The sequence below is a fragment of the Scophthalmus maximus genome, chromosome 5, assembly GCF_022379125.1.
Source record: "Scophthalmus maximus strain ysfricsl-2021 chromosome 5, ASM2237912v1, whole genome shotgun sequence".
NCBI classification, from domain to species: domain Eukaryota; kingdom Metazoa; phylum Chordata; class Actinopteri; order Pleuronectiformes; family Scophthalmidae; genus Scophthalmus; species Scophthalmus maximus.
The window spans coordinates 19,133,770-19,153,686 of NC_061519.1; the positions used below are offsets into that span (position 1 = coordinate 19,133,770).

Consider the following 19,917-nt stretch of genomic DNA (forward strand, 5'->3'; position numbering starts at 1 on the left):
TTACGTCATCGTGCGGGCCACACACTGGAGGTGGACGCCGTCTGTGTTCGCCTCAGCCCCCACTGTGCGCCGCCCGGAAAAAAAGAAAAAAAAAGAAGAAGAAGAAGAAGAAAAAAAATAATTTTCCACAACACGAGCTCCGCTGCGGCGAGAGAGCGGCACAAGAGCGGCCGCGTCGTGCAGCGATGCGCCGGCCCACACCGGAGAAGCCCTGAGCGCAGCGCAGCGCAGCGCAGCGCAGGACCCTGGCAACAAGGCGGTCGGTTTCCTCGTTGAGAGAGAGAGAGAGAGAGAGAAAGAAAACAGTGATGTCGCATGACATGCCTCGAAAAACACATACTGGTAAGTCTTGTGCCAAGTGCGCCGCTGCAGCCGCCAGAGGCTCGGGGCGCAGGAGGAGGAGAGAGACCTCAACCTACTTTGTCACTCCGGCTGGTGACATGAGTTTGCCGATTTCAAGTTTGGAGCAATGGAATCAAAAGATACATTGTGCGCGGATTGAGCGCGTAGCAGAGAGAGCGGTGCTTCTGTGACAGTGAGGCCGCTGTCTCTGGTCCGTCCTGGTGCCTCTCTGCCAGCGTGACAGCTGATGCCTGAGCTGAACGTGGACCATACGGATGCCTGTTGCCCGTATTGCGCTGCCCCGGTTACCTTTGGCCTGTGTTTTCTGTGGTGGGATATTGCTGTTTTTTCGTATCCTGTCCAGGGGGGCAGCGTGACTTTACCTATATGCTCTGGATTACATCTCCTTTTAAAGCTTAACTGGTTAAAATGCAAAATGTTATTTGGTGCTGGCAGTCAACATTGCACATTCTGCACGGGGAAAGATACTGTTTCTTTGTGATTTCATAGAATGTTCCCGTCCTTACTTTGTGCAACAAACTCATTGACGGTGTCGTGCACAGATCGATTGCACCTGCATGCACAGAATTCGTAGCTGCTGCCCTCTTCATTCAACAGTCACGGTCCCAACGGTTTTGGCCTTTTTGTAGCCGAAACCATGGTGATCATGGTCAGCAGGCGGCAGGGAGCAGAGGGCCCTCCATCAGTCTGGTACCAGACGGTTCCACTACCCACTGTACACAGCATCTACTACAGCACTAAACAACTGATTAACCAGTCAAGTCAATGGTGCAGCTTTTTCAAATTCCTGTCAGGGAATGGGATTCGGATGCCAGAGTAGTTTATGGTCTTATGATGTAAAAATAACTCTGGCCCAATCAGAGGCAACAGCTGCGATGCAGCCTACTGTACCGAGCCGGCCAAACACAGGTTGCTCTGTAACTCAAGTAAGTGCTTGTGTTTGGACATGTTGCATGACAATCTGTTCCGAGTTCACCAGGGGCGACAAACATTAGCAGCACTACGTTTTAGCGAGCTGCTGCAAAAATAGATTTCGCAATATAAACAACCGACTAATGAGGCACATTTTTGTTGCTGGCCTGAAATGCAGTTGATCATTTTGGCCAACAGAAGTCCAAAGATAGTGAGGCATGACTGACTCTTGCTCTGGTTTTGGCAGCGTGTCGCCCCTACTGGCTTTCACTGCCGTGTAATTGGAAAATGATGATTTGCTCTTTTAAGGGCATTTATTTATTTTTTAATGTTGCCAGTGTGACAGTGCCACGGAGAGAGAGTAATGTTTGCTGGGCACATGCCAGGAATGAGGTTTGGGGTCCGCAACTAGGGAGCCAGTAAAGCCGTACAAGAATGTAGAGCCTTCTCATTTGTGGTTAAAGATAGAGGCAGCACAGGCTGTATCCTCGCTGACAGTTTCTAATTTCAGATATCTTCTCTCAGGCCCCGTCCATTCGGAGCCGCTTTTGTTGTAGTGTTGTGAGTTGTGGACAAGTGTTTCTAGAGGGAGAGCAAACTCGGCTCAGGAAAAGGGAGGAGTACAACCATGGTGGTTTATGAAAGGTATGTTGATCATCCTGTTCCCTTCGCCATCGCACAGCTTCTATTGGCTTCTGCTGGTTTAATATCTGCGATAGATTGTATCAATCTCGGTTATTTCCGAGACTGAGAGCAGACTGCAGAAGGTCACGGAGCTGGCCCTCGGGAGGTGTTTGCTTGTGATGTGGAGAAGGATATCAGTGTTAATCTTTAAAATGTCCTATATTTGTACACTTTTTCATTCATTCACTCTGTACGTGATGAATGGCCTCGCATATCTTTGCTTTCAAGATGACACTGGACGACTGGCTGCGGGGCAGTGGCCTGACAGTGCTGTGTATTCATTTAAAACTTGGTGTATTCATCATTGCCTTAACTGATGAATCGCCAGTTTTTATTATTTCTGTTATTACAGGCTTGTCATTTGCAACATTGCGTTTTAATATGATCCCCAAAATGCAGCCGTGTTTGGTTCTCACGCGGATGTTCTGTCTTGTAAGGATAATATGCCATTACTTACATATTACCGTGTTTTGTAATGTGGCTCTTGATGCTGTAGTGTGGGGTGATTTTCTGAAGCGCTGCACTTGATTCTGTAAATCCAGGATAATTTAATAGCCACATCTTTTCCCTCTTAAAGTGAATTTCAAGAATTCACAGAGCTCCATACATGACTGCTTGCACTGACTGAAATCACAGAAAGGAGGGCAAAAGAATAAAGTTTTTTGTTTTTTTTCTTTCCTTTTCCACACCGGGCTCATTCTTATTTCTGCACCTTGGATCTCTGCAGCATAATATTTAGGTCTACCACTTACAGTCACTTGAAATATCATGCCTGAATGATTGTCTTTCGGGAAAGTGTACGACCCACATGCCCGGAATGAGTAACTGGGCTTAGAACTATCAACGCATCGAGCGTTCCCTCATAGAGGATACTTACTAGGACACAAAACTTTGCTCTACTAACTTTGCATATTATCTCCCCGTGTGAAGCATTGTTGCTTATTTCCTTATTTGTAATGTGACAATAGTGGTGTGTGTGTGTGTGTGTGTGTGTGTGTGTGTGTGTGTGTGTGTGTGTGTGTGTGTGTGTGTGTGTGTGTGTGTGTGTGTGTGTGTGTGTGTGTGTGTGTGTGTGTGTGTGTGTGTGTGTGTGTGTGTGTGTGTGTGTGTGTGTGTGTGTGTGTGTGTGTGTGTGTGTGTGTGTGTGTGTGTTGGGGGGGGGGCTAGCGCTATGTTTTGACGAACCGAGTGGCTGGGATCTTTGCTGCCATGGCAACAAACCACATGACTAGGTGTATTAGATTGCCTCAGACATTGTGCAGCGAGGCATGGTGTGAGCATTCTCTCTGCTGCTTTGCCCCTTTGAAAGTCTTGTCCTTTGCTTACTTAAGTCCCCCCCCCCCCCACCACCACCACCACCCAGGGCCGAATTAACCTGCTTTGTGGACCAAATGGGCCCGTGTCCCAAAGTGGGGCACCATAGCTCATTGTGCCCCCTGTTTACCAAACTTCATTCATTGTGCATATACCAGTCAGTCAGGTAATTGTCCAACCATAGTTTAGCAACCATGACATGGCACAGCAGGCCTGTCAGCTTCAGATTCCTCCACATGTCGAATTGGTGGTGGTGATAATAGCTTTTTGTCTTCCTTCATGTTAACATTTTGAATTATGTCGTTCGTTTGTCTGGCTTTATACAAAACCAAAGAATATAAGAGCACAGTGCGTTTACCTGCACATTTGTTAGCGTACTATCTCCGGGACAGCGAGTGGGCGTGTTGATGAAAAAAAAAACATTGCCGTGTTCTGCCTCCTGCATTCTCTAACCAGACGCCACGATTCATATGTGTGAGCGGCAAACTCCCTTCACTGAGAAGTGATCTTTCGCCAACTAAATTCATTTGTTGATTCACAGGTCACATAAAAAAGACGCACTATTAATCACCAGCACATCAAACCATGTAGCATTTCCCCAGAAGCTCATTCTGGATGGATTCGATTTCAGAGTAACATCCGTTGCTCAGTCGTGCTCCCCAGGCCAACACTTAGCAAACGGTACCTGTTGCACTCATGAGGGGAATCTCTCACTGCAGTGCATGAGCAATGCTGTGTATTTTCATGTTTTCTATGCTGAGGATGTTGAGCTTTTGCTAGGGATGCACAGCTCCAGCCTATTAGAATGATATCACGTACCTGGCCCTTGTGCATATTTGAAACGGAAGATAAGAGTAGGCTGGAGGTGAGGTGGTGCTTCAAAAAAAAAAAACCCAACTCTATTACCTCACTGTGAACTTGGGAGTGTTTGGGCCCCTTGGAGGTCAGGGGCCCTGGGCAGTTGCCTGCTTTGCTTATCACGCTTTTGTAGTTTCATGCTACTGTGACATTATTTAAGTGTAGTCGTGTTTACAGGAATAATGCATCATTTAAATTCAATGGCTCGATGTACGTGTGAGTTGCATTCTGTTAAATGGACATAATGTTCTAAGAGCACGGCTACAATGGGATCGGAGTTCACAAGTCTTTTGAAGCTGCGTTATTATTATTAACAGTAATGTTTTGTGATGCTCCCGAAAAAACAGTTATGATAATAATGAAAATAGGCTCTGACGATACTTTCTCTCTTCCCGACCAGAATGATTGAAGACTGCGGGTGGAGAGGTGACAACATGGCAGATAGAAGGCAACTGTTTGTTGAGATGAGTAAGTGCCCCGGGCCACCGCTCGGTGTGATCTATGCTTTACACACGACCATGAAAATGGTCAATTCCTCTCTGTAACTTTCATGTAACGCAAATGTCCTGAAGACAAAGTGTCTCCACAAGAGTCAAGCAGATTGATCTGTAACACAGACAGACACTCACGCTCTCACACTATATACACAATTTGATGTGTTTTCAAATTCAGCTCAAGTATTATTATTAACTTGTTCTCCTTTTTCATATTGATTCTTTTCACAGCAGCTATTTTGGCACGTAAACATACGTAAGCACAGGTGTTACTAAAGACATTTACAAAGGTTATGTTCTATTTAGGCAAAGAGCCTTGATTAATGAGATTAGTAACACCTTATCAAAGTTTTTTATTTCCTACTGCCAAGTCTTTCGCTCTAACCCCAGTTCTACACAGTCTTAACCTTTTATCAACAGGTTTTGAATATGTTTTGTTGTTACACAGGACAAGTGTTGAAATGAACAAATACTTAAATGGCTTAATTTTGTTTGTCGTTTCTGTTTGATAATAGGACTGTAGTTATTGATAACAGTTATTCCATAATGACATATTTCCTGTATGTCTTGAATACTCTGGGCCTCCATACAGTCCCACTCCAAAGTTAAATTTTTACCTGGAAAATAGAGTTACCATTTCTGACATTATTTAATTAGTAATTCTTCCTCAGGGGCCCAGGATTTGGATTCCATACGTTTATCAACGTACAGAACAGCCTGCAAACTCCGATTTGTGCAGAAGAAATGCAACTGTGAGTGCGATGCTCTGTACTTCTAACCGCATGACTGTGCAAATTTTTGTCCCATGAAACAAAATGTTGCCATGCTGTTTCTGCGTTTGCTTTCCAGTGCATCTGGTTGATATCTGGAATGTCATCGAGGCTTTCCGAGAGAACGGGCTCAACACCATGGAGCTCAATGCAGAGCTCTCTGTGGCTCGTCTGGAGATGGTCCTGTCCACCATTTTTTACCAGCTGAATAAACGCATGCCCACCACTCACCAGATCAACGTGGAGCAGTCCATCAGCCTGCTGCTCAACTTCCTGCTGGCGGCGTACGACCCGTGAGTAACCCGTCACATGACTGTCAGCAGCTGGTTGTGTACATGTCCATGAGCTAATGTACTATGCAGTGGGATTCTCAAGTGTCTGCCTAATTGCAGTGAAAATACAGACTATTTACCTTAAAATGAATCATATTGTCACAACATGCAGGTGTCAAGTGTATTTTTATTAGGGTTAAAGCCAAATCAAGCAATTTTTACGTAAATGATGATCACTGTAATTTTAAGTTAAGCTTTAAAAAAATGTTAAATTCATAAGACTGTAGCTGCAACACCACATAGGCCTTAGCGGCTTAATTTAAAAGAGTCTATGACCATAATGTAAAATGTATTTCATCCTTTTTAGGGAGGGCCATGGCAAGGAATCTGTCTTTGTTGTGAAAATGGCCCTGGCAACTATCTGTGGTGGGAAAATTCTGGATAAATTAAGATGTAAGCGACACAACAAATCCTTTATTTGCTTTTAATTGTGAAAAATGAAATCTGCAATTGTAAAGTTCATTGTTTCAAGTCTAAGTAATATATTGCATTCGAATTTATAATTCAAACCTATTGTTGTGGGGTTTTTCTGTATGTCTTTCTGCTAAGCCTATTACTCCTAAGAGGAGAAGCAGTGCTGGCCTATCGAGGGAGAAGTCATTATTCATTTTCTGAAGTACAGCGTTTATTACATAATCTACAAAATCTGTGGGCGCCCCAACAACAGTTCATGAAAGAAAAAAAAAAGGAGGAGGGCTTTGTTGCTGTTGTATTATAACATCTGATCTGAATAACTGCGTTTGTTTGATTTGTTTACACAAATAAGTGGGATAATTGCATTGTGTAATGTTATAATTAGCCGACTGTGGTAGCAATTAGTTTGATTCATTTGTGTAACGTCTCCCTCCATTGTTCCCAGATATTTTTTCCCTGATATCAGATTCCTCTGGAATACTGGTGTACTCACAGTTTGACCAATTTCTGAGGGAGGCTCTCAAATTACCGATGGCGGTTTTTGAGGGACCCTCCTTTGGTTACACAGAACAAGCTGCAAGAACCTGCTTTGCACAGCAGGTGAGGGCCCTTAGACCGCCAGTGCATCTGCGATTGCTTTAGCATTGACGTTGTGGGCGAATCTCACTCTCCCCTGTGCTGAACGTCAACAGAAAAAGGTCTCCCTCAACACATTCCTCGATACGTTGATGTCAGACCCGCCCCCTCAGTGTATGGTGTGGTTGCCGCTCATGCACCGGCTCGCCAACGTGGAGAACGGTAGGACGCCACACAGAATATGTAGAACTGGGGGAAAGCTAGCGGTGCTGGGAGGATGTAAAGTTCAGCTTCGCATCCTAGTCTTGAGTCACAACACGCACAATCAGTCAAGCACAACATTCACCGCAAAACACCTTAGCACACACCCTGTGTGTGAGTGTGTGTGCTTGTGCGTGACTGCGATGCACTCAGCATCACAAGCCACCTCCATGTGAGCAGAAGACACACTGTGACATCCTTACACCTATTCAGTGTGATGCTGCCTGTCTTGATGTGTGCATATTTGTAAAACATTTAAGTGTGTCATCGGAACAGGCGCAATATCCCAACACATCTGTCCTTAAATTAATGGAATTTCTCACTGCAATGTGCAAAATATCTGGGCTTGCTGTCACAGCTGTGTGTGTGTGTGTGTGTGTGTGTGTGTGTGTGTGTGTGTGTGTGTGTGTGTGTGTGTGTGTGTGTGTGTGTGTGTGTGTGTGTGTGTGTGTGTGTGTGTGTGTGTGTGTGTGTGTGTGTGTGTGTGTGTGTGTGTGTGTGTGTGTGTGTGTGTGTGTGTGTGTGTGTGTGTGTGTGTGTGTGTGTGTGTGTGTGTGTGCGCGTGTGCGACCCCTCCTCTCCTCCCTGCAGTCTTTCACCCGGTCGAGTGCTCCTACTGCCATACTGAGAGTATGATGGGCTTCCGCTACCGCTGCCAGCAATGTCATAATTACCAGCTCTGTCAGGACTGCTTCTGGAGGGGGCATGCCAGCGGTTCCCATAGCAACCAGCACCAAATGAAGGAGTACACGTCATGGGTAAGGAGGGGAGAGGGGCGGGCTGAGGGAGGTGTGTCTGCACTGGACCAGTCATTGTGGCCATTGTCGCTCTGCTTCACCACAATGTAAGGACGCCAAACGTTCAATGCAGGCGTCGGCGTTGCTGTCGTGACGCCATGTGTGTTTGAAAAAGAAATGAGCGTCTTCGTCCTCAGAATTTGTCCCCCACTTCTGTGTTTCCCCCAGAAATCCCCTGCTAAGAAGTTATCCCGTGCACTCAGCAAGTCGCTGAGCTGTGCATCCAGCAGAGAGCCACTTCACCCCATGTTTCTGGAAATGCCAGAGAAACCTCTCAACCTAGCTCATATTGTGTGAGTTCATTTTTCCTTCTTTCCTTTTTTTCGCTACAATACAGAAACAGAGGGAGGTCTCTTATTTCAGGGTTCCCTGATTTCTATGTCAGATGTTGAAATGCCTGATTTCAAACCTCCGCTGATATTTATCCTGTAGCTGCGTCTAAGTCTGAAGTATTGGCACAACTGATCGACGAGCCTTCATTATAGCCTTGGGAATGATTGTCTGTTGTGCGGCTACTACCTTTCCCTTGACTGATGTTTTGTGTTTTCTTATGAATAATGAAACAAACGCCTACACCCACACAGACTTTGACACACACTGGTGCTGTTTATTAAAGGCTGAATTGGGTATTGGAACAAAAAAAGTCACTTCCGCTGCTAAGAACTACAGTATTATCTTTGTCTATGTTCATCCCACTCCCACTTGAGAAATGTTAATTTCCTCCTTGTTCTTGTATTTTTATAATGACTACAACCTCTTTACATGTAGTATAGGATTTGAACTCCTGAGCCTCTTGTAATATATTATTTTCACCCCTGTCCTTGTTCTCTACCTTCCTCGAAATAGAGACACATGGTGAGTTTGTTTCAATTATTTAACACACGACCAAATGTGTTTTTGTACAGTACATTTTGTCAGAGTCACATCCTCTGGGCTCATTGTGCTAACCGTAGTGCCGTCCCTCCTTGTGTACTGTCAGTGTCTATCATTGGTTTCTATATGAGCACTTGCTGTGATTGTTAATCCGGACGCCCGTTCCTCAGTCCACCGCATGTTTTCATTGTTGACTAATTGTGTCCCACTTTGTTTCCACGTTCTGTTACATGTTCAGAAAGTTATGTCCCGAAATGGTCATTCACAAGTAATCCGCTTGCAATACACTACAATGAAGGAACAAAGAGCAAATGAAAAAGGCAGCGCCATTTTTCTTTCTCTAGAACATAAACAATGTTTTCATAATTTTTTTATAAAATGACTGATGTTTGTTTCCCCTCCAGGCCACCGAGACCAGTGAACGCCACCAATGACTACTCACTCTCCCACTCCATGCCGACGTCAGGGAATCCTTACTCCACCAAAAAGTGAGTACAAGAGCAGCAACAATGGATGTCCTGGATTTTACAACAGATCTTTTTAGTTTGACATGCTCCCTGAAGGCCCCGTGTCCTGTAGATTCTGTGACCCACACTGCGCGCATGCGTGTGTGTGAGACACCATGCTTTTTTGTGGTTTCCCGGCGCTGAATGTAAATGGCTTGCCTTACAGCAACAATAATGATGTTGAGCAAAGAAAGCCCTCGACTACAGCCGCTTCTCTCCTGTTGAAAGGCAGAGGGTAAGTGACACAGGTGTGCATTCGAGAATGCTTTTGTAGCCCAAATGCATGTGTGAACTAATATAGATAATGATCATAGGGCATAAACCAGAGTGCTTGTCATCCTAAGGAAACTATTAACGAACCGGCTTTCTTGGAGAGGGGCCTACATTGTTGTACTCGAGGGGCTATTTCAAAGATGCTAGATGAAGCATGCATCATAAAGATCACTGGCCATTAGTTTAGTGTCTGTTATAATCTTTTCAATCACATAGAAATGGGGACATCTAACTGCCAGTTTTCTAATAGAATCTGTGTTGAAGTTACAGCACCTAAATCCTCTAAATTCCAAAGCTCATCATCAGTGATATATATGAATAGATTTACCTGTTTTGATGGAATGGGATTTGCTTTTTTCCCAGTTGCTGTCTATGTTTTATTTTGGAAATAATAAAAGTATAGTTGATCCGGATTTTTCCAGTGAAAAAAAAAAATCTTTGCGCTGCACCTGCATTTGATGAAGACGGTGTTTCTGAAGGGAACACAGCTCCCTTTCATAACTTATATAAAAGCATACAGATGATGTGATGAGTGATTGGTGGTCTACAGGTTGTTCCCGGCGTAAATGTCAGAGCATCTGACACAGCAGCTGGTGTCTGCACGGGCTGAGAAACTACACTATAGTGCAGGGCTTTCAGGTGATGTGCCCTTTGGAAGTCGACTGGCTAGTTTTTGCACAACAGTGACTGAAGAGTTGACTGAAGTTGTAAGACTGTAAGATTTTGTCAAAATCAAATCAGGGTGATGCCGAGATACCCTGACTTGTATCTGCTAATGTTGGTCAAGCTCCAAAAACAGTGAGCTAGACTGTATTTAAAAATGGACATAGTCAAATGTTAATTTAGTAAATTATGATCCCATTTAGAGTCTAGTGGACGATAAAGGCCGGTATGCAGTGGGGTGTGGATACTGTGTGATTGACAGCTAGTACCGTGTCGCAGGTGTAGATGGGCCTGCTGTGTCATCAGGCTCTCTGTCAGGTGGAATGCCTCAAGACTGCAGGCTTGATATAACTTGGGGGCTGAACGTTTGACTTAGATATAATGACTTTCAATAGTTTTAATAATAGAGCTCACAGTGTTTGATGCTTGCGGAACGTAAGCAGCGCATGCAGCTCATAGAGTTCACAGGCATGTCCTTAATCCTGCTCCCAGCCTTCACCGACGCTGTCTCTCCCGAACATAATATGCCCTTGTTTCTCTCTAGTCACCCATGAAAGGCTGCTTTTCAGCCACTCTCCTCCTCTTCTCTTTTGTTGTTGTCTCTCTCAGCCCCCCCCCCCCTTATCCCTTGTACCTCTGTTGTCACCTGTGTAACGTTCTGTTTTGTGTCCTGTGAAACCCCTGCACTTGTTCCAGGTTGAACTACAACCTCGATGTTGCTGATAGACTTGCTGACGAACATGTTCTGATTGGCCTCTATGTGAATCTGCTCCAAAACAACACCAAATCATGGTTAGTCGGTGTGCGGCGGTGTTTGCTAAGCACCAGTGGAAACGATGTGCCCTGCTGAGCGGCCACTTCGCAGTCATAGCAGTCCTTCCCCTGATGTTACAGTCCTAACTCCGCATGTTGTCAGAATTGTTTCCCTTCCACCTTGACACTTCTGTCAACACATTGTTGCCATTCAGCTTTTGTTTTCCTGACTGATTTGTATCCAAAATGGTATCCAGCGATCATAATAGATTAGATGTAACACTTGTGTCAGTCATGTCATGTCCATGTTGTTGTGTTTGATAGCAAATTTGTGAAAGAAAAAAACAAGAAATAGTCTTGTCCTAGTCATTTCTCACAGTATATTACTCCAAATGCTCAGGGCAGATTATTTATGTAATTGGTACCAAGTGCTTTAAACACTTGTAGCTGCTGTTTTCCTCAGATTTGACAGCCTCCATAATCTCTGAGATGTGTTTGGTATGTTTGATCTCGTAAATGCTGTGTATTAATAGCAATATAGCATATTATCTCCCGTGTGAAGCATTGATGCTTATTTCCTTAGTTGAAATGTGACGTGTGTGTGTGTGTGTGTGTGTGTGTGTGTGTGTGTGTGTGTGTGTGTGTGTGTGTGTGTGTGTGTGTGTGTGTGTGTGTGTGTGTGTGTGTGTGTGTGTGTGTGTGTGTGTGTGTGTGTGTGTGTGTGTGTGTGTGTGTGTGTGTGTGTGTGTGTGTGTGTGTTTAAATACCATCTATCATATTAAGAAAAGATCTCACACACACAGAGATCTTTTCTCTTCTGCTGTCTGAGGAAAACTTTTCCGATTAATCAGACACTTGAACAAAATAAACTTTTATGGATTTTTGCTTCTTCTTTTTTTTTTACCCCTGCATATCTTATATCTCTGTTGCTGTGTATTATTAACTGTGTCATGACGTGACTCTCATCTCTATTTTCCTCTTGTTCAGTTTGCTAGAGAGCAGCAACCATCAAGATGAAGAGCACAGTCTCATCGCCCGTTATGCTGCTAGACTGGCTGCTGATGCTGCGGTGAGATATATATTTATATGTATATATATATATATATATATATATATGACATTTATTGCAGACATCATATCATGGCATCTTTTATCGGTGTTGAAAGCCCAAAATCTGTCCTTGATGAGAAAAGGGTTTAACGTATTCTGCTACTCTACCTTAGGGGGTTTCTGTCCTTTTTAGAGCTAAGATGAAAAAGGGATTTACAGGTGGTGATCTTTTCTAAGCAGACATGTGTGCCAGTTTATCCTCTGATCAGGTCTTGATGGATGTCTAGTGACTTAACCGTTTTGTGTGTCCCCCCCCCCCCCCCCCCCGAGATATGAGATAAGGCAGCGGATGACATCATCCAGAGGTAAAGCCTGGTCACGTGATGTCTCCTGCTTGTTTTCACCAACAGGCTCAACAGCAGCGCATCCCCACAGACCTCCCCTGCTCTCTGGATGCCAACAAACAGCAGCGGCAGCTCATTGCTGAGCTCGAGAGCAAAAACAGGTCAGGGATGACTGCCTTGATACTGTTCAGTTCTATTCTGAGTCTGTCTCAGACTAAAAGCACATTCATATTATTATTATTTTGATAATTTAATAATTTCCTTGCCAAACATTAACATTTTCTAGAAGGAAACTACTTGTATATATTTTTAAAAAAAAGGTAGACCAATAAATAGTGGTCAAGTAAGATGGGGTTGTTAATTGTATGGAACATTTTGTGCAAAGTGGCAAATAATGAAGTAGGATAAGAAAAACAAGAAGCAGATAAGACTTAACTTTAACTTATTAGAAGTAACAAAGAACGTTACAGCACATGTAAACATTAAATTCGGATCACTAAATAACAAGTGAAACCACGGAGAAGGCAAAAAAATTCTGATATATAAGCAATGTTTTTATAGCAGCAGTGGATCACTGCTTGTATATGACAGAATTATCACCCGACTTTCCTTTTTCTGTAGATCTGTGGTGTTTTATAGGCCTTTATACGCAGAGGACATTTTGACAAGTCACAGTGAGAAAAGGCATAGGTGTATATAATAAAATTAATGATGTCTGAATTCCATTTAGCTGCCTCACTTTCAGTGTCCTGGTGTTGTTTATGCTGGCTCACTCTCATGACTTACTGGGACACTTGAATAGAACAGATCCATGGTTAATGTTATTCGTAACTTTTTCCCACTTCGACAAGTCAAAATGTCCGCATGAAGAAGGCCTGTAGTGTCTCAGTGCTTTCATAGTGTGGTCACGACTCTCATTTTAATCTCATCTCCCCAATTTGTATGTCTGTGTGCTGCTTCTCTTTGTAACTGTCATATAACCCACTCGATGCCTAATTTCCCTCGGGATCAATGAAGTATCTATCTATCCGTCTGCCTATATGGTTTCCAGTAGCAGCAGGCAGCTGTGTGCAGCAAGCTCCGACAAAACATCGCTGTACCCTACCTGTCCAGAGCCAAACGACAGTTAGCGACTAGCTGGTGAACATACAGGACATACGCCAGCTGTAGTATGAATATAGTATGAATCTGTTTCAAAAATATATAGGATAAAAAGTTATTTAACTGAGTATTTTTGTAATGAAAACAAAGTATCTGCTAATTGTATTAATGACTTAGTTAATAGCCGAAGTGGCCTCAAAAAGTCTGTTATATCAGGTTTGTAGCAAAATGTCTTTTGCCCGTGTTTTATGCCTTCCTTCACCTGGGGTCAAAGATCAAAGCATGTTAGAAATGATAATCTGGTCTTGTACTTGCATATGTTTTATGTCTATCACAGAGAAATCCTGCAGGAAATCCAGCGGCTGCGCGTCCAGCATGAGGAGGCCTCCCAGCCGCCTCCTGACAAGGGTCAGCAGAACCCCACTCTGCTGGCTGAGCTACGTCTTCTCAGGTAACTCCTGCTGCCTTCATCCATCCATCCCACTGCAGTGCGTGTTAACACTTACGCTTCGAATGCAAAACTCTTTGTGTTTTTACATAGCAAATGAACAACATATGTTAGAAAACAGCAGATGCTCGTAACACTGTTTCTTGTTTTATTTTCCCATTGACATGACATTACGGTGTCATCATCACACTGTACAACTCGTTTCCTCTGATAGGCAACGCAAAGATGAGCTTGAACAAAGAATGTCTAGTCTGCAGGAGAGTCGCAGGGAACTCATGGTGCAGCTGGAGCAGCTAATGATGCTTCTCAAGGTACCACAGACGTGTCTTTCATCTCTTTCACTGCACAGGAGTCACATACAGATGAAGTCGCCTTCGTGATTACTGAAGGAAGACAAATCCCTGTGGGGAACAAAAGTAGTTTTTTTTTTTTTTTTTACTTGCCAAGTATAAATTATGTTGCAGTTCAAGTTTGCATGTTAATCCGATACCACACGGGCATGTACTTTGCCTTGGCATGTTTTCCTTTGTATATTGATGCAGGTGGTAGACAATATAGCCCGATGATGAATGTTGCTTGTAATACACTTCCTCCCAGCTGTGGCTGATCACTCCAGCTAATGTAAAGCAAACACTGCACTTTACAGATGAGGGGAACGTGAGAAATTCCCCAGAATATCCATTAGAGGGCGCCCTTTTTTCTGATCTTGAAAAAACAAGGTATATATTCACATATTTAATCAAAGAGCGTTATCTAAAGATGATAAATAAGGATTCCGAATTAAAGTCTGTCTTACTGTTATCATATTTTCATCAGATTTGATAACAGAAAAAAAGAAAATAATTATTTAGTTGTTGTATAGTGTGTTTCAAAGTCTTTTAGAGTGACAACAGACTCTAATCCTGTATTTTAATCTCTGGTTGAGTAAAGAATCAAATAAATGATCAATCAATTGAACGTATCCTCTCACATAAATGTCTGTTACTCTGAGTGAAATGAGGCATTGACTAGATATGTTCATGTATCTCAAAGAGCTCAGACAGACAATTCTAGAAGAGGATGCAGAGTTTGGGATTATGCTCCGTTATAGATTACAGGACATGTCAACCCTCCCTCTAAGAAGGATGAGCTGAAAGGTTAGAATATCTTCTGCTGTAGTTCCTCAAAGCCATAATAAACTGCTTACTATATTGGCTTATATGGGGATGATATCAGTCTAACTGGCCTAAAAAGATCATTGTTAATCCATTTAACTTGTATGATGAAGCCACATGCTCGTCACAACCTGGACGACATTCAGAAATGCTCAATGCAATGGTTTTTGTTTCATGAGCCATAAAATATTGTTTTTCAGCTGGAGGAGAAACGGAAACAAGCCGTAAGTGTGAAAGCTCAGAGGCAAAGAGAGAGACGCAAACTTGGAAGCATGTTTGAAATTAATACTTTGCTGTTGTTGGATGAAACTTTTATCTTTCGTTTTCCTTTAAAAACGAAAGAGAAAAATGTAAATTTTTCCCCCCACACATTTTGGAAATACAAACCAGACAAAAAAACTATTTGTGGTTTGGTTTGTGGGAATAATTGGAATAGCTTTTAGGGAGAAAGATCTGTTTTAACAGCATGTTAAGTATTTAAAAAGATTCTGTGATTAAAGTAAACACAGAAGACTTCACATTCTGCACATTTCTAACATGCGTGTCATGTGTTTTGCTTACAAAGCTACTGTGGTGTACTTTTAGGACATATGGGCTCTTAGAAGTCTCACTAAAACTATTAAGATGCTTTTTGGGGGTTTAAGTGAGGTGTCTTTGATGTGTTTTAAGCCCTGAGAAGGATTATTAATCATTTGGCACATTGCTTGTTGTGTTTGCCTTAATAAGAAACTTTTTAATTCAGATTATATTATATATTTTTTCACAGACTTGTTGTTATTGCATGGTTTTCTCCCCAAACAACACAGTGGCACGACACCAAAACTGTCTCTGTGTGTTGCAGACTCAGGGTCCCGGCTCTCCACGCTCGTCCCCTGGCCACACCATCAACCGACCGATCCCCACACCAATCCACTCGGACTCTGCCGGCACGACCCCCACTCACACACCTCAGGACTCACTCATGGGCGTGGGAGGGGATGTACAGGAGGCCTTCGCTCAGGGTAACACACTCGAACACATGAGCATGCATTTGGCTATGTTGGAAGTTGTACGTAATCACGCTTCAATATTACCTTTACTTGTTTGTTTATTTTGAAGGTCCAAGGAGAAATCTGAGAAATGACCTGCTCATTGCTGCGGACTCCATCACCAACACGATGTCGTCACTGGTCAAGGAACTCAATTCGGGTAAAAATGAATCCAAAAGAGCTCACATATGTCTTCCTGACATTGTATACATCAGCCGATCTCTCTTTTATTTCATTTTTTTTCTACAGAAGGTGGAAGTGAGACTGAGAGCACTGTGGATTCAGACTATGGGCGTGGAGACCTGTTAGCCACAAACTCTTCGGATCCTTTCATCGCCTATAGACCAAGGTTCTTATAAGATGTACTTATGTCATCAACAAGGAGTATACAAGAAATAATATAAATAACTTTTGAGTGGAGTGGATGCTCTACTCAGGCGCCAGCCCTCTCCTGAATGTTCCTGCTGTTGTGAACGCGTCTGACTCAGACAATCTGCTGCAGCATTCGTCATACCTGAAGAAATTCTGGGTAATGTCCTGACCCAATTTTTGGGACATTTTCCAGAGTTCATGTCTGAATTCATGTTTAGTTAGAACTGAAGAAGCCTCTTGGATGAGAGGTGAAACGTCCACATGAAAATGAGACAAAGAAAGGAATAGATTACGGTTCTTGAGTGAACCATCAAACACTTCAAATACAAAACTCTTTATAATTAGTGTCTACATCTTCACTTTTCCAGTTCATCCATTGTTACTGCTTTACCCGAGAAGCTGCTTTGGCTCCCTTAACCCCTTCCTCCTGACAGTTCATTTACTCTGTTCCCAGCCTTATATGTTGCTTTGTTCCATACAGATATGTGAGGATAATAGTTTATACATAGGGCCATGTACATTTCCATAAACCACTGTAAACCACTGAATCCAATGGAATGGTTGTTATAGGAGATCTATTGGACACAGTCTTATACCCCAAGTTTCCAGCTACGCCATCCATCTTTTCTCATGTTCGCCTGTTGTAGGAGGGCCAGGGCTGCAGAGGAGGAGAGCTTTGAGAACGATCTGGAGCAGCAGCTGGAGGACGAGCTGAAGTTGGACGAGCTAATGAAGCACAGGCAGGAGCCTGACAAAACGTGCATGGTGAGACTGGAAGGAAACCAAAAAAAGAAAGTCGCATTAGTGCGTGTTTTGAACGATATAATTTCTCCTCGTCAGTCTCTTAATTCTAAACTGCTGTATGTGCTGTGGTGGCGTTCGTGTTGTGGTACAGGTGACTCTGCAGCAGTAACCGCGTCAGTCCATGTGACCGGTAAGTTTCTGAAAACTCAGCCTGTTTGCAAGACTTTGTCAACTGTGGTGTGGTAATTAAAGATGGGAGCAACAATAAAAGGTATCTCTATATTACTGATGTAGTTATGTGTTGGCCATCCTTACAGTCAGTGTTATGTAATTTGTTTAACTGGCAAACTACTACGAGAACTTCACCCGAATCAGACAGTGATGAGAAACCTGGACAAAGTGTCAAGCTGTGACAGTAGTCCTTATAATGAAGTAGTCAAGGTAACATGATCAGGTTTCTCAAAACCAGGATCAACGCTCATCCAGGTTTCTGAAATATAAATGGAATATTAATGTTTGTGTGAACAAACTTGGGACTTTCTTTGCTATACAGTGGGACCACTCCCCTTATATCCTGCTGTTAATAACAAACGTGTTGTATTCTTTACAGGTGAGCAATATGAAAAGCAACAATAGTAGAAGACACTGGACTGGACGACACTGGGCCGACGGTACACTGAAGGAGTGAAGAATTTGAATTGAAAAAAAATTGCTAAATCCAACCACAGAAAACATTTACGTAAAGATATATATTTTTAACCAACCACATATTTAAAGTAATACTGTGAGCTGATGTAAAGAGATTAATTACTGAGCTGTCTACGATACCACAGGTGCCATAAAAAAAACACATGATTTGGGGAATTTGTTCTTAATTTGTGTCCTTTTTATATGAGTTGTCTCGCCAATGTACAACCGCACTGTTCGTACGGGGTGGCAAAGATGATTCCTTCAAATTCTCGTCTTTCTGAGTTTAAAAAAAAAAAAAAAAGCGAATCAGGTTTAATAATTTGTTTGTCATCTGCTTTATTTTAGGAACTTGAGATTACGTTGGAGCTGAGGTTTTTGATGATACCATCTGCAATCTTTTGTAAATGTATAACTCTGGCCTGGTAGTGATTTTATCACTGTTCCATGGGTTTCTTAATGTTGCTGTCAAGTGGCTATTGTATTGTTTTTTTAGTTTTGACTTGGTTTTGGAGCAGTGCGACTGCTATTGATCAGATGAGTTTGTTTTATTTGATACATTAGTTATAATAATGCACACTGCCATAGCTGATTGGATGGCCTCTTAAAAGAGTTCATTCCAACTGTCAATGCAGCATGTAGCTAACAACACAACCTGCTCTGCAGCAATGCTCGATGTGTTCGCTGGAAAAATGAGATTAAACTCATTAATCTGATGCTGGGAAGGTCTTTTGGTCTGCAAATATGTACACTACATATAAGTGGTCAATTAAACCTAAGTTGTAGATGGGCTGAGAGTGTCTTAAAACACAAGCTGTAACACAAAGACTTCCAACTGGCTCATATTCAAAGGTTTACACTGGTAAGGGCATTGAACAAATTGTGTTTAATATCAGTGGTTTACGAATTAAGTTTGAATTTTAGATCATTCGCCATTGCTTCGTTAGCTTGTGTCAGTGCTCTCACACAAATCTGTGCATGACTTGCACACTAAAATACACACTCGAGATGTATTTCCGGAGTGTGCGTGAAAACTTTACTCAGTCACTTTGAAAGAAGAAAAAAAAAAGTGGCAAGCCAATCTAAAGTCATAAATGTGTGAAATATATCTAGTTTGATTTTTGAGCAAGTTCATAGCAGTGATTTTGCATGGTGGTGATGCATAATAAAGTGTTGACACAATATCACAATTTTTGCCTATGAACTCCTTTTTCTCTTTCTTTTTCCATTCCAGAACGGCACACTTCAATTGGCTTGGTTTGGCAGTGCACATTTATTATCTGTCATAAATGCACTGTTGGCTGCCCTCAACCTATTGTCTATAATTCATCACACAGACCCACCATCTGAGGTAACATAAAAGCAGCCATCCGGCTCTGAATCTCCCATTCATGTGGATATAAGAAGGAGAATTTTGCTCTCAGGCTCAGGCAGTGTTATCAGCATATGAATAAACCAATAAGAGGTTTATAATTATAATGTTTAGTACTTTTAGCAATCAAAAGCAATCAATACATGCCTGTCCTTTAAACATTCAAAGACAGTATTTCTGATCGACCCACATCATCCATCATCAGACTTCTATATAACTGCCACATGGAGACATGACAAATTGACACTATGTTCTTTATCTGGTCTGATGTTGGCGACGTGCTCAGCACAGCTAGCAAGCTGCTCTAACAGTGATGAATTTCATACCAAGCCTCATGGAGATGTCTTTTGTCTTTTCTCCAGTGCATGACTGCACCCTGGTGTTAAAAGAGGAGGAGTGCAGCTGTGTGAGCGACTGAACGTCACACTGTGCATTGTATTTCCCTCCGTACAAACCAGTTGCATAGAATTGTATTCGGATGATTAAAAGAACAAAAGGAAAGCCTTCTGTCACATTAGATCTCGAGTTTCTCTCCCAAAAGGGATGTACGAACTGAAAGCCATCACAAGAAAAAGAGAGTGACATGAAAAAGCCAAAGAAATCCAATAAGCTCAATATGGCATCATTTTTTTCCGACAGATGTTTTGGTCCATTTTTGCCCGATTTAACCACTGTAACAAAGAACTGACCATTGAAATGATTGCCAATTTGTTTTTATAACATTATATCTAAATACATATATGCCATCACTATACATAATTTCAATTTTACAGA

The 19,917-nt window shown here is 42.5% G+C and overlaps 1 protein-coding gene across 14 annotated transcripts; it reads left to right on the plus strand.

Moving 5' to 3' along the window:
• Positions 1-18,961, plus strand: dtna (dystrobrevin, alpha). 14 transcript variants are annotated; one of them, XM_035634865.2, is made up of 24 exons: positions 1-342; positions 4,532-4,599; positions 5,297-5,377; positions 5,475-5,688; positions 6,035-6,120; positions 6,587-6,741; positions 6,834-6,939; positions 7,570-7,736; positions 7,944-8,068; positions 8,622-8,630; positions 9,053-9,136; positions 9,321-9,389; positions 10,787-10,882; positions 11,831-11,912; positions 12,304-12,398; positions 13,676-13,789; positions 14,001-14,097; positions 15,141-15,164; positions 15,782-15,941; positions 16,039-16,128; positions 16,218-16,317; positions 16,988-17,105; positions 17,236-17,274; positions 17,695-18,961. In XM_035634865.2, the coding sequence occupies exons 2-23, from the start codon at positions 4,533-4,535 to the stop codon at positions 17,251-17,253; spliced, it is 2,157 nt and encodes a 718-aa protein (XP_035490758.2). In that variant the 5' UTR covers positions 1-342; position 4,532; the 3' UTR covers positions 17,254-17,274; positions 17,695-18,961. The 14 variants fall into 14 exon arrangements, with proteins under 14 accessions (XP_035490758.2, XP_035490768.2, XP_035490756.2 ...); XM_035634862.2 differs by lacking the exon at positions 1-342 and adding an exon at positions 1,754-1,920; XM_035634863.2 differs by lacking the exons at positions 1-342; positions 8,622-8,630 and adding an exon at positions 1,753-1,920.
• The last annotated feature ends 956 nt before the right edge of the window (positions 18,962-19,917 follow it).

Excerpts from the sequence above, each read along its gene's own strand:
- dtna (XM_035634862.2), top strand. Across the intron at positions 6,742-6,833 it reads GAACCTGCTTTGCACAGCAG|AAAAAGGTCTCCCTCAACAC; the intron begins GTGAGGGCCCTT and ends GAACGTCAACAG. Across the intron at positions 6,940-7,569 it reads GCTCGCCAACGTGGAGAACG|TCTTTCACCCGGTCGAGTGC; the intron begins GTAGGACGCCAC and ends TCCTCCCTGCAG.